Raw genomic sequence first — 14,968 nt, 5'->3', positions numbered from 1 at the left:
GTGTGGTCCTGAGTCTTAAAGCATGGCTGAAAGGTGGGGAACAGTGTGATTACATTATGATCAGAACTACTACCTTACATATCAATGAAAACCTGCCAGGGATCTCACAAGTCTGCTCCTCCTGCTGTGCTTCCTGGCCAGTCTGAATTGCTTCAGTAGTTACTTGGACACACTGAAACAGTTTTGGTGATGTTGACACTTTGCAGTTCCGCAGGCTGAGGAAATTAGTCCTACAATATATTAGCTGTCCAGTTTTGGTGGGCCTGTTTGTGAAGCATTACACAACCTGGCTAAACAGCGCCAGCCACATGAAAAACAACAACAAAATTCCCTTCTCCATTTCATTACACACGTATACATAATGCAGTCCAGACCCAATGTTCACACTCATAACACATAAATGTCACAGTATCAGAAATCATAAATTTGCCTGAAGGAGCATAACAGTCTGTATAGTATTATGACACCTTCAGTCCTTAGACCCTAAAATCAGGCTAGAAACAGGAAAAAATGAAAAAAAAAAAACAACCAAAAAAAAAAAAAAACCAAAAAAAAAAAAAACCCCCCAAAAAAAAAACCTCAGGAACAGCAACACACACACAAACACATATATATATATATTTTTTTTATTTATTTATTTGTAGTTGTTTTATTGTAAGATTAAATGTGTTTTGTTATGAATGTGAAACAGAGCACACCTTGGAACATAAGACATAGTTCAGAAAAAAATGCGGATATTAAAGTGAAATCAAATTTTTTAAAAAAGAAATTAGTTACAAGCTTTGAATCTTTTCTTTTAGAAATCCTTAATGATGATGTTTTTCTTAGGGCTCTGAGTCGTGGGTGTCGCTGTGTGGAGCTGGACTGTTGGGATGGAGATAAAGGAGAGCCAGTCATCTACCATGGACACACACTCACCTCCAAAATACCCTTTGTTGAAGTCATTGAGACTATCAATGAGTATGCTTTTAAAGTGAGTACACTATCAAAATCAGAATCATTTGACTTGTCAGATACCAAAAAGTACAGGTATAAAATATTTCAGTTTAGACACATTGACTGTGTAAATTGTTTAATAAATATGTGTGTACAAAGATGATATACTTATGAATCTATAAATTAAGAGCTATATTTACGTTGTTTGCTGGAAAGATGACTTCCTTCCTCTTCTCTGCTCAATGGAGAGAATCCTTTGTTCCCTGACTTTGTACATTTGTCTCTCCGTCCCAGGCATCTCCTTACCCTTTAATCCTGTCTTTGGAGAATCACTGCTCTGTGGAACAGCAGGCAGTAATGGCTCGACATCTGCGATCCATCCTGGGAGACAAGTTGCTTACCAAGCCCCTCAATGGTCTGGATTCTCACAACCTGCCTTCTCCGGAGGTAAAGAGACACAGTTTCATACCTGGATAAAAGTACAATTCCAATAAAATATATGTCCACTGAGACTAACAATGTCCTAGATCATGCTTGTGGGCCCTTGAACCACATGCATTTTTGTTACATGGAACTTACCTGGAAAGTTTTTGTGGTTACCTGGAGATTTAAAAACTGACATCATTGAAGGATTTGTCCAGAAAGATGTTTTCAGTGTGCTTGCTGCACGAAGTGGCTCTCAGTCAGATTCCTCAGCAAGGATTTCACTCTGACACACTTATCATGAAATTCTCACACGGGGTGGCAGGATTTTTATTTCTTTTATTTTATGTTCATGAAGCATTTGTAAACAGTTACTCTGTGGCCTCTGTCTCATTAAGATTATGTGTACAGCAGAGAGCAGACTGTTTGCGTTACATTGGAAATCTGGGACCATCTGCTCTTCTGTGTCCCACTTCTTTTACATTCGCACATAATCACAGCATGTGCATGAGGGCTGGTGCACACACACACACACACACACGTGTGTGTGGCTGACTTTCACTGTGGTTATACTGTTTTCTATGGAAACTCCACAAGCCAAGTGCAACAGCTGACTGCCTTGGACTGGTCGGGGATGATAGTTATTTTATTAATGTCTGAATGCATTTTTTGGAACCAGAGTACAGTAGTAGCAACATAGAATCTGAGTATGAATGTGTGTGAATGGGTGGATGGATGTAGTGTTAAGTGTTTTGGAGTGGCAGATTACAGTAGAATAAATGCAGTACATTAACCATATGTTTGTTGTGCAGGATCTCAAAGGGAAAATCCTTGTGAAGGGGAAGAAGGATCGTGTGGTGGAGGAGTGCTCGTCTAGCCTTTCAGACCTCAGCTCCTCAGATGAGGAGGCTGGCCGGACCGAAGGCAAACCTCCCCTGAGAAAAGAGGACAAAAAGGTTGGTGTCACACCACCAGCATACCTTTTATCTTGCAGCAGTGGCTTTCACATATTTTATATTTTTGGAGGGGTTGGGGTGATGGTATTGTGGAGTTCTGCCTTTGGATAAATTAACAGCTAGCAATTGTTTACCAGTTCAGCTGGTTGAGAATGTAATGGTTTTCTGTGTGTGTCATCCCAGCCAAGTGTGTCTAAGCTGAGTCCAGAGCTGTCAGAGCTGGTTGTGTACACCCGCAGTGTTCCTTTTAAAAGCTTTGAACAAGCTGCAAAAAACCCAGCGACTGAAATGTCCTCTTTCTCTGAAAGTGAAGCTCTCAGGTACATTAAGGACTCAGGTAAGATGTATGTCTAACTACACTTACATTTACTTGCATGGATACAGAAAGTTACCTATTTTGTCTATCTTGTTCAGGAAAATTTGTTTTTCTTCAGGACACTGTTGGACTAACTGGACTAACTGGACTTTCCTTATCCTTATCCTGCCTTTCCAGGGATGTATTTTGTGCGTCACAACAGTCACCAGCTCAGCAGGATCTACCCCTCAGGACAGCGCCTGCAGTCCTCCAACTACAACCCTCAGGAGATGTGGAATGGAGGCTGTCAGATTGGTGAGGGCCTGTTTTATGAGTTATTCAATTCTCAAGAGAAACAAACAGATCAATAAACAATTCCTTCTTAGTTCTGACCCTCCTCTCTTTGGTGTAACTGCACGCCACCCATACCTCACAAGTGAAGAGAGAGAGCGGGAGGAAGGAGCACATAACACAGAGCAGGTTCCACATAGTAATAACAACAAGGCTAATAATAATAAGAATACAATAATAAGAGTAGTAATAGGACTAATAATTAGGCTAACAATAATAATAGTAAAATTACTGATAATAAGCTTAATGACAGGACCAATTATAATAATTAACATATCCAGACTCCACAGGTCAGATGAACCTACGGAGAGTTACAGGAGAAGAGAGAGACGTGAAAAAATTAAACTACAGGAAAGGGTTAGTAACATGTATTAATGGGATATGAACGAGAACAGATGAAGAGGGAGAGGAAGAGACATGAGCTTGGTGCATCATGGGTCCCCCTGCAGTCTAGGCCAATAGCAGCATAACTAGGGGATGTTCCGAGGAAAGCTTGAGCCAGCCCTAACTATAAGCTCTGACAAAAAGCAAAGTTTTTATCCCACTTAAATGTGGATAGGGTGTCTTCCTCCCAGACCCTAGTAGATGGTTCCACAAAAAGAGGAGCCTGAGCCTGAGTGCAGTGTTCTAGGGAGTCGGTGGTAAAAGGATATGATGGTGCCTGACCATTTAGGGCTTTGCAGGTGAGGAGCAGGATTTCAAAATCTAATCAGGATTTTACAGGGAGCCAGCGCAGTGAGGCTAATACGGGAAAAATATCGGTCTCTTTTGAGCTCTTTTCCCAGTTCCTGTCAGTTTTTCTGCATCTTTCTGAGACAGGATGTGCATGGTGCACGTGTGCATTCTTGCAAAGTTATGTATGCGGAAAAAAAGGCAGTCTTAGAAGTTTGTTTTATGTGGGTGTTAAAGGACATATCAATCAAAGATAGCTCTGAGATTCCTTGGGACTGGAGGCCAGGGCAGTGCCATCTAGGCTAATTACATCATTAGTTAAAGTATTTCTGAGATGTCTGAATGTGTGATGTCTGAATTTAATATAAAATATTTATTGGTCATCCAGGTCTTTATGTCCTTAAGGCATGTTTGAAATGTAGCTAACTGACTGGCTTCATTGACACATACAGTTGGGTGTTGTCTGCAAAGCAATGGGAGTTTATGCAGTGTTTCCGCATAAGCTGAGTAGAATTGGTCCAAGCACAGAACCTTGTGGAATTCCATGTCTGATTTTTGCATACATGGAGGACTCATTGTTAATGTACACACAATGAAATCCATCTGATAAGTAGGACCAGCTTAGTGTGTTTACTTTCCTTTTTCCAATTAAATGTTCCAGTGTCTGTCATGGGATGTGATGGTCAATAGTATCATATGCAGCACTAAGATCTAACAAGACAAGTACAGAGACTAATCCCTTGTCCGATGCAGTTAGTAGTGATTTGTAACTTTCACCAGTCTCTGCTATGATGTACTCCTGACTAAAAATCTCAAATAAATTGTTGCTCTGTAAAAAGTCATGCAGCTGACTGGCGACTGCTTTCTCAAGAATTTTAGAGAGAATGGGAAGGTTATATATATTGATATAGGCACTATACACAAGCATACAAGCACTTGTGGTTGGGATTGGGTCCAAGAGATAGTCTGATGCTTTAGATAAAGAAATAACTGAAGGTACTTGATGAAGGTTGATGGGGGGAAAACCTGTTAAAATAATGTATACATCAGGTTTAACAGCTATATCTAATAAGTTAACGCTGCGGTAAACAAAAAAGCATTCTGTTAATAAATGTGTTGTGTTTTCTCCAGTTGCTTTGAACTTCCAAACACCTGGTGAGCAGATGGACCTAAACCAAGGAAGGTTCCTGCAAAATGGTCAGTGTGGATACGTCCTGAAACCTCCTTTTATGTGCCAGCTTGACACCACGTTCAACCCAGAGAATGTTGGTGGAGGTCCTGGCCACAAACCTGCACTGCTCACTGTTCGGGTAAGATGAAACAATGCTTGCACTAAATGACTAACAAGTCACGCATCAGGTTCTAGAAGTATTTTGCCCACTGTCAGTTTGCATTGAAAGACAGGGATTTTCTTTAACATTAAACTGCAAAAGAAAAAGAATTTTAAGCTTGACATTCTTGACATTTCTTGCTCAAATGCTTCTAGGAAATTGTGTTTGACTTCATCTTGAATCCAAACATGACCCAAGGAGTAAAACTACAACAGTATACTTAAACAGTGTCATCATATCAGAGTATCAGAACTTTTGCTAGTTAGGCTCCATTCTGTAATGATACTCTAATAAAAGTCAGATTTTCCTTGTATTTATTCCAGGTTATTTCAGCTCAACAGCTCCCCAAACCAGAATGGGACAAGCCCAGCTCCATTGTAGACCCTCAGGTGTGGGTAGAAATATATGGTGTTCCTATCGACAACAATAAGAAGAAAACTCATTATGTTGACAACAATGGTAAATATCATATTGACAAAAGGCCATTAAATGACTTTAGTAACAGCAGTAAGGGATTTTTTCATGGCATTGCACAGTGAATATTGCATTTTGAAATATATTAGAGATGACAGTGACATACTGTAGTGTACCCCTGCCCAGGGGTTCTGCATTTGTCAGGGGGTATGTGGAAAGATTAAGGAGTTTGACTGATTTTAAATAATATGAATAACTACTTAAAAATGCAGTATATCCACAAATTGAATCAGCTGTACTAACTGAGCGCTATTGCTTAAGAGAGTTTAGGTCCTTATGGTTTTACTAAATATTGGGGCTGCCATTGAGAATTATTTTTTAGTGGTAAACTAAGGTCCAAACACATTAACTATAAAGAACATTTAGAAATAGTTCATGTTTAACATTCAGTAATTCAGATTTGACAATGAACCCTTAAAGCCTTTTGACTGGATTGTCCTAAGCCCACCTAGTTTTATCCGTGGCTTCCCATATGAGCATTTGACAGGGCTGTGGGGATACATCAGACAAAAAAGGAAGGGAATCACATACTGCTTGAACATGATTCAAAGCAAAGTTCATGAAGTAAAATTGCACAAACTGGTATGAATAAGAAAAACTGGTATGAATATGAAAATGTTGTTTCTTTGTTTCAGGCTTTAACCCACGATGGGACTGTACATTTAACTTCACCATCCATGTACCTGACCTGGCTCTGGTTCGCTTCAAGGTGGAAGACCATGACTATACGTCAAGCAATGACTTCCTAGGGCAATACACCATTCCTTTCACCAGCCTCCGGACAGGTGTGCTTAGGAACAGAGGGGTTTTCCTGATAAGGGGGCTGTAATAAAGATTTGCTTAATACTGTGTTTGCTACACAGCATGAATAACCATTTGCTGTCCTGACCTCTCCAAGGTTATCGTCATGTCCGGCTGCTCAAGCTGGATGGCTCCAGCCTTTCACCTGCCTCTCTCTTCATCCATGTCACGGTCACCCCCTGTCAGAGCAGTCCCAACAAATCATCAGCAAGATCACCTGCCAGGCCACTGACCAAGTCTTCAGCCAAGGAACCCTAATCCCCTATATCCCCCTAGCAACATGAAGCATTGAAGCCACTATGGAATGGTCACATAACATAGCAAAAATAGAGATCAATCAGGGAGAGAAATAATGTCACAGATAAACCAAATGTCAGTTTTGAGTGATTGGTTGGTTTAACTGCACCCCCAGCAGTATTCTCTCAAACCAAATGTAATAATCACTGTGACTGGTAGATACTTGAAACCAGAACTTTTTTTAAATTCCTCATTTAATGGGGTTTAATTCTTAGAGCAGCTTAATGACCACCCATCCATCCTGTTATAAGAATCTATAACACCAAAAATTTGGTGCTAGATATTGTCTCTACATTTTTAACTTATTAGCTAATCCCAAAAGTGGTTAAGTCTGATGCTTTATGCAGGAAGGAGTTTTTTATAAACTACATATTTCTTATTTTTGTGTCTTATTTAATAGTCTAAAATGTTTGTTGGTATATGATTTGAAGATTACTTGAGAAGGTCTACATCCAAAGTGTAGATTTTATGTGCAACAGCCATCTTCTATGAAGTGTTGAAGGACAGATTCAGTTTTTAATGTCAATGTTAAAACAAACAATGATATGTAATATAATTTGAAGATTACTTGAGAAGGTTAGAAAGCCTACATCCTAAGTGTAGATTTTATTTGCAACAGCCATCTTCTATGAAGTGTTAAAGGACAGGGTCAGCTTTTTAAAGTCAATTTTAAAACAAACCTCAGATGTAATATGTCCATTGAAAGAGCTATTGGTAATTGACATTCATTTTTCATCTTCTGAAACCAACAATTCAACTTCAAAATTGTGCTAAAGTGAGAAAGTGGGCAGGACTATGACTTCTCTCCAGAGGTTTCCATCAACTACGCTGTATTACTTGTGTGTAACAACAGTCTGAAAGTATATGCTCATTATTATTATTAGAACTTTTACTATAATCATGTCTTGGCCCTCACTATAATGACAGGCTTCTCACCCCATCTCCAAATGTGGCCATATCGAACAGCTATAAACATTTCTAGCTTAAGTTTGGTTTAAGAACACTATACATATTTTCTATTTTTGAGCCTATCCCAGCTTTGAAATACCAGGCTTTCAGACTAAACACTGAAATGCACAAAAAAATGTGCAAGGGGTTGCATTGGTGGGAGCCTGTTGTTTCAGGTATCACTGAGATGATGAAATGCAATCCCGAAGGGCTAGTTTGACTTCACATGAGTGTGAATCCTTAAGCCATGCTTAATGCTGTGCAGTGGATTATAATACACTGCGTGATGATTTTACATCACTGGGAAGTTATCAGCCATTTTATGTTCTGCCTTGACTGGGAAGGTAAATTGTACCTTATGTTTAAGTAATATACCTGGAATGTGCACTGGGGACTAAGCCAAGGTAAACGTTTACTGCCTGACAATGCTGTGCCAATGGTGACTTCACTGAATTAAATGTGGGGCTGCAGTTTTTTTTAAATGTTTATCAAGGATCAAGGAACTTTGTCATACCAGGACATTTGCATGTTATGGTACGAAATTGGTACTCAGGTCCCAGTTTTAAGCCATAAACATTAGAGAAATATAAACATTAGAGAAATGATAAACATTAGAGAAATATAAACATTAGAGCAGGGCTAGAGTTCAGCAGTCTCACAGCTTCAGGGAAGAAGCTGTTCCTGAGCCTGGTGGTCCTGCTCCGGATGCTCCTCAGCTGCCTGCCTGAGGGGAGGGGTTGGAAGAGACTATGTGAGGGGTGGGTGGAGTCCTTCATGATGCGGAGGGCCCTTCCTCTGCCATGCCACACAGTGAATTTGTGACTACTGGGAAGTATTTCTCATCACAGCTCATCAAAGAAACACTGTTCAGGGATGTGGGGATTTCATACTAAGAATATAATAACTTAAGCTGCGACATTTAAAAGCATTTTAGCACCAAGAGAGAATTTTGTCCTGTATTTCTTAAGCCCTTTAAACAGTGAAGCAATATTTATAAGGTTTGCCTTTCAGCCAATATGAACAAGCAGCCAGCCATGCAAGCATTGTATTAAAACACCTCTGGTAACATATCTTTATTTCAAGGATCCCTTTTTAGCTTCTCCTGAAGCTTTCAACCATATTGTTGTTACACTGCCTTTACATGCACTGCAACAGCAACCAGGTTACGTGATTATTTTATGTGGTATTTGGGTAACCAGGTACAGTAACCAGATCTGGTTTACCTGCTGAGTATATGCCTCACACCATTTGCCAGGTTTCTCCCCTTTCATGACACAGCTTTCTGCCTTTTCCACATTTTGGTTTGCGTATGTCAGAGCCAACTGACAGGCAGAAATGAAGTGCGAACACAGACAAAGCTGTGGAATTAATCAAAAACTTGATATTTGCTAGAAAACTTGTGTTTTTATGTCTATATAGCTATAAAACCTTTTGCACTTTTTGGACAAATACCATGATAGACTAATTTGACAGACTAGTAAGAAGAAAAAGACAATAATAGGACTAGTAATAGGAGAAGAGAGGAGCTTGGTGCATCATGGGAAGTTCCCTGGCAGTCTCAGCCTACTCTTAAACATGGAGAGTGGAGAGTATCTGCCTCCCAGACCCAAACTGTCAGATGGTTCCACAGTAGGGGAGCCAAAGAGCTGAAGGATATGCCTTGAGAGCTCTGAGTTTAAAATATTTTCCACAGATGTGGTCAAACAGTCAATAATCAATATCTATGCTCATGTTTTAAGAAAATTCAAACCTGTCCTTTTAACACTGTAATAGAGATGTTCACATCCTAATGTAGCTCTCAGTACAAAATTGATGTCAGGTTCAAATTGGGCAGTGTCTCCAATACTACTCTATATATTAAAAGCATGTACAAAATGAAAGATATTTTCTTTTTAAAGATTTTAGAGCTCCATTATAAAGAATGGCTCTTGTTGCTGCCTGTCTGATACTTGTGCAAAGGAAGGATCCCATCACAATACTTTTGTAAGGTAGCCTAGTGTATTATGTTGAAAGGTAAACAGTTTCTGAAGACTTTTTTAAAGAAGTCATGTAGAGTTTTTATAATATAGAATTTGCTCATTCTATAGCAAGATGATGATGATATATAGAGCTGCTGCCTTTTTTTAGCATAATACTAGATAAGCTTCAAAGATAGATAGATAGAGATACTTTATTAATCCCCATGGGGAAATTCGTTAGCTGCAATGAGTTGTCTTTATTTTTTTCTGCTTTACCATTGTTGTGTGCCATCTTGTGTTTCTATTATGATGTTTTCTGTGCATGCAGAGTCAACCTAACTTATGATCCTTTGTGACTGTGATATGTATGATTATTGTCAGTGTTTGAAGATATTATACAACACATTTCTTTGTTAGACATATTTTGTTAAGTCATCCACTTTAGGTTGTCATGTCAAAGAAAAGGTTTTATCCAGTGTTGTTTTTATTGAGGAAGGACACCTTTAAGTTTTTGTATGATTTAGTTTTAGAACATCCATATTATGTTAGTTCACAGATGACAAGAAATACTATGAATATTTAATGGTAACTTTATCTCACAGAGAACCTTATGACTTTCAGATGGTTTTCAATCCAGGCTGGGTGCTGGGAAGATAAAGTGATAACCTATTTGAGATCAGTATTAATCTTCAGATATCCAAAAATATATATCAAACAGCTTCAGAATATATTTGGTATAATAAGGAACATTTTTGTGAAATGAATAATTATTTGAGAATACAATGTGCTGTAACAAAAAAAAGTATGATCAGGAAGATTGGGGTAAAGAGAACATTTTTAGAGCTATTGCCAATATTTAACAATATAAAGTACATCCCAACCCTTTTTATCATGATATGGCAGTTACTCACATGTATGAAGAACTGTAAGTGAAAGAACTACATATATGGTAAAGAGACCAGAGTTGTGTGTTTTGTTTTGTTTTTGGGTTTTTTTTTTTTGGTACTGTAGCAATGACAACAAAAACTGTAATAGTACAATTCAACATACTGACATTGTTGCCAGGCACAACAGTGTGGATGGTATTATTTTCCTCTTGTATGTGTGTGTGGTGAAAAGGGTCATGGAGGATGGGCAACACATAGTGGTACACACACTTGTGTAATTATTTACTTCATCTGTGTGCGAGTAGGGTAAGTCAGCCATGTAGAGATGTGGCTCCTCACATTTATATGTGAGGATGCATGTGTACATGCATCTGTGTGCATCCTGTGACTGTGTGACTCTAAACAATCAGGCTTCGTCTGGACTCCCCAACCAGGAACCAAGGAAACCAACTGTTAATCTAAATGTGGAGCACATTAATAGTCTAGTATGAATCCATGTTGATGTTTCAAATTTTGTGAAAAATTTTGAGTGCTGAGAAATAATGTAGTTATGACTTCGGAGTACTCGTGGGTCGGATGTTGATGGCTATAGTGGCTGGTGTGATCTCATTGCAAGATGGTCTCTAGATGTCATTTATTTACTGGAACTAAAATACTGTATTGTGCTTGTGCTTGTATTTGTATTTGTGCTGCAGCAGCTGTATAGTAATCAACCTGATATTATGTATTGAACCAGGTAATATGTACACGTTAACAGAGTAGAAATGTACTAAATCATGAACAATAGTATCTCAAACTCTAACCTGAACAAACAATAGAACCTCATAATGCCAGATGTTATGCGAGCAACCAAAGTCCAGTTTGTGGCCATAGGTCTGCTGTGGAATAAGTGCAGCTGAAACTTTTTTTTAACTGGGAAAAAAGGAGCATTACATTTTCTTTAATGATCATCATCATATATTAGATACAGATACAAAAATAAATAAAGATTTAAGAAAATCTTATTTTACAGTGTTTTCTTTCATTTGCTAAGGTGGTGTTTACACAGACCCCCACTGACTGAAGTGAGCAAAATTGGGTTTTATGGACCAGTGAAATGCTCTCAATATGCTGCTATATGTTACTGAAGTAGCTTCACACCTTGACTGTAACAATTCTCAGTCATACAGGTGATGATATTTCTAAATGCTATACTAATGCAACTGGTCTCAAGGAAGCAAGAAAGTAGCCTAAGTATAGCATTTAGAAATCTTTTACAATATGATGAACCACTCTGGTTCCCATCTGGATGGGAAAGTGAAAGGGATGCAATTAAAATCATCATTCTGGAAATAGTCCATTATCTTAAGTTGCCAATGGTACTGGTGGAGGTCTCTCAGAATCTCCTCCCTGTCAGAGCTGTTGGGTTAGGGAATGAAAGTTGCACCCCTGAAACCTAGGACAGGTCCATGACCCTGTCTCGTCCCTGCATGGCTGCCATCAGAGGGTGAGAGGTAACACTCCCATTGTCCCAGGTCTGAGGATCATGCATGGCTTGGGCCTGGGGACACAGTTTCTCTCCCCAGTTACCTGGTTGGGCCTAGAGAGAGTTATAAAATTAGGTAGGTGCACCATTTGGCAAACTTCCACTCAGCCATCTTGGGTGTCCCGTGGTTGTGGTCTGGCTGCATGTGGAAACTGCAGTGATGAAGTGTAGTTAAGTTTGGCAAGTTACCAAGAATGTGATTGTTGTCTCTCAGGCTCACCTGTTATAATGACTCAAATTTCTTCTTTCTGGGCCTCCTTTGACTCAGTGAAGTGGTCAGGAATGGGTTAATGCTTTTGTATCAATGTTAGGGTTCACACACACACACACACACACACACACACACACAGAATGTCAGTACAAAATATAGTGCTTATAGCAATATAGTATTTCCCGACCTCATAGATCTGTAGCTACTGTCACGACGCATCGTGCATTTGACTAGGACCCAAATGCACGACCCCTCAGACGTAGTCAAAAACACTAATTATTTATTCAAACAAAGTATCAACAGAAAATCACTCACGAAGGAGGAAGGCAAACCAACTGGACAAAGTAACAAATAAAAGAACACTCATAAAGGGGAAAAAGGCACTAAAACAAAAGTAACCAAAACGAGAACACAAAATCACTCTTAAGAGGAAAAAGACTTAGCAATGAACAAAACCTAACGAGAAACAAAGTAACAAATTAATACAAAACCTGACCTGGGAAACGATGGCTTGGGAAAACAAGATCTGGACAAGAAACGAGACTAGAGACAAAGGCATACGACGTGACGTGGGATGGCTTAACTCGCATGCAATTGGTCTGTAAGGTCCGCTAAACAGATACCATAAACACTAGAAAAGCTGCGCTGGTAAAAATATTAGCGCCCCGTCATAACTTAGAATCTCTCAATAATTTATTCATGGTAGGTCTGGGTCCGCACAGGACAGTGTCTGGGTCCGGACCCGGTCTGCGGTCCGCCTGTTAGTGACCACTGCTTTAGAATAACAATCCCTTATAAGACATTTATACGCTATTAGTAGAAATTAGTAGATAGTTAACTAATCATGAACTAAACATTTATATACATTTGTAAATTATTAATAAAACACAAGACATTTATAAGCGATTAGAAGATATTGAACTAATGAATAAACCATTTATATACATTTGTAAATGATTATAAAACCATTTATAACTAAAGTTGTACAACATTTATATATGATACGATGATTTATATATGAGACATTATTAAAAATGCTTTGTCAGCATTGTTTATATATGATTTATTCATCATCAACTAATTTTTAATATGATCAACCTTATGAGTAAATTATTGGTGAAATAGTGTAATGTGTTAAAAAAAAAAACGGTACCACCATTTGTTATTCATGTCTTTGTCACAACGTTTCACCTGAATATGCCACATACTGCAGATCACACAAACACACTGTAAAACTCTGCAAAATGCTTCTTCTACTTGAAAAAAAGTGTTTCCGTGCTGGAAAAAGTCTTATTTTGACGCCGGTAGCACATTTGATGCACACCTTTCATTTCAGCTCTAATGTTAGAATTTTACCGTTCCAGCCCATATGAGCGACTTTTTCACGTCTGACCCGAAAATGCCACCTACTGCAGATCACACAAACACACTGGAAAACTCTGCAAAATGCTTCTTCTAGTTGAAAAAATTGTTTCCATGCTGGAAAAAGTCTAATTTTGACGCCAGCAACACGTTTAATGCACTCCGTTCATTTCAGCTCTGACTGACTGGAACTTATACTTTTAAGCGTTGCCTGACCATTAGCGTCTATATCACAAAGTTTGCCCTTCAAAATCCACCTACTGCAGATCTCACAAACATACTGGAAAACTCTGCAAAATACTTCTTCTAGTTGACAACACTGTTTCTATGCTGGAAAAAGTCTTATTTTGACGCCCGCAACATATTTTATACACACCTTTCATTTCAGATCTAGCGTTAGAATTTTACCGTTCTAGCCCGTTCCAGATCTTCTTTTTCCCAGCGTCTGCCCTGAAAATTTCACATACGGGGGATCACACAAACATACTGGAAAACTGCAAAATACTTCTTCTAGTTGACAATGGTGTTTCCATGCTGGAAAAAAGTCTAATTTTGACGCCAGCAACACATTTAATGCACTCCGTTCATTTCAGCTCTGACTGTCTGGAACTTACACTTTTAAGCGTTGCTTGACCATAAGCGTCTATATCACAGTCTGCCCTTTAAAATCCACCTACTGCAGATCTCACAAACATACTGGAAAACTCTGCAAAATACTTCTTCTAGTTGACAACACTTTTTCCATGCTGGAAAAAAGTCTTATTTTGACGCCAGCAACACATTTAATGCACTCCGTTAATTTCAGCTCTACCTGGCTGGAACTTACCGTTTTAAGCGTTTCCAGTCAATATGATGGCTTTTTCACAAAGTCTGCCCTTCAAAATCCACCTACTGCAGATCTCACAAACATACTGGAAAACTCTGCAAAATACTTCTTCTAGTTGACAACACTGTTTCCGTGCTGGAAAAAGTCTTATTTTAACGCCAGCAACATATTTTATACACACCTTTCATTTCAGCTCTAGTGTTAGAATTTTACCGTTCCAGATCTTCTTTTTCCCAGCGTCTGCCCTGAAAATTTCACATACTGGGGATCACACAAACATACTGGAAAATTCTGCAAAATGCTTCTTCTAATTGAAAATACTGTTTCCATGCTGAAAAACTCTAATTTTGACACCAGCAGCAACAGGACTGGACTGGGACAAAAAAACGGCCCTGGTTAGACCGGCCCCTCATAATTAGCGGTGCACAACAGACTAATTTATGTATGTGTTCCCCAAAGCAATGTATTTTACTATTGTTACGTCTTGGCCCAGAGGAAACCATGTCGCAACATTTAAAGGAAAAATCCCAGCTCCCAAAAACCACCAGCAAACTCGCAGTAACTACACATTCAATGGTTTATTTAAAATGCTTCTTGCGCACAAGGTCAGGTGCATGTTGGCTGACAGTCCACCTGGAAGTGGAGAGAGGAGAGCCCCCAGTAAATGACAGCTTCAGATATTTGGAATAGATTTCAGAAATATTATAACACTCTC

At 38.9% G+C, this 14,968-nt stretch overlaps 1 protein-coding gene across 1 annotated transcript in view; it reads left to right on the top strand.

The window, feature by feature from the left end:
- LOC121175547 (1-phosphatidylinositol 4,5-bisphosphate phosphodiesterase delta-3-A-like) overlaps positions 1 to 8,010 on the top strand; it is a 38,424-nt gene extending 30,414 nt beyond the window's left edge. Inside the window, exons 8-16 of the mRNA XM_041029339.1 lie at positions 829 to 973; positions 1,231 to 1,383; positions 2,172 to 2,315; positions 2,499 to 2,652; positions 2,809 to 2,925; positions 4,765 to 4,943; positions 5,288 to 5,423; positions 6,074 to 6,223; positions 6,337 to 8,010. Of these exons, the coding sequence (XP_040885273.1) occupies positions 829 to 973; positions 1,231 to 1,383; positions 2,172 to 2,315; positions 2,499 to 2,652; positions 2,809 to 2,925; positions 4,765 to 4,943; positions 5,288 to 5,423; positions 6,074 to 6,223; positions 6,337 to 6,497 (1,339 nt within the window). The 3' untranslated portion in view covers positions 6,498 to 8,010. The remainder of the gene's footprint in view (positions 1 to 828; positions 974 to 1,230; positions 1,384 to 2,171; positions 2,316 to 2,498; positions 2,653 to 2,808; positions 2,926 to 4,764; positions 4,944 to 5,287; positions 5,424 to 6,073; positions 6,224 to 6,336) is intronic.
- The last annotated feature ends 6,958 nt before the right edge of the window (positions 8,011 to 14,968 follow it).

The sequence above is a fragment of the Toxotes jaculatrix genome, chromosome 21, assembly GCF_017976425.1.
Source record: "Toxotes jaculatrix isolate fToxJac2 chromosome 21, fToxJac2.pri, whole genome shotgun sequence".
NCBI lineage: Eukaryota > Metazoa > Chordata > Actinopteri > Toxotidae > Toxotes > Toxotes jaculatrix.
The sequence above is the reverse complement of the archived record's forward strand: the minus strand, read 5'-3'. Positions and strand labels throughout refer to the sequence as shown.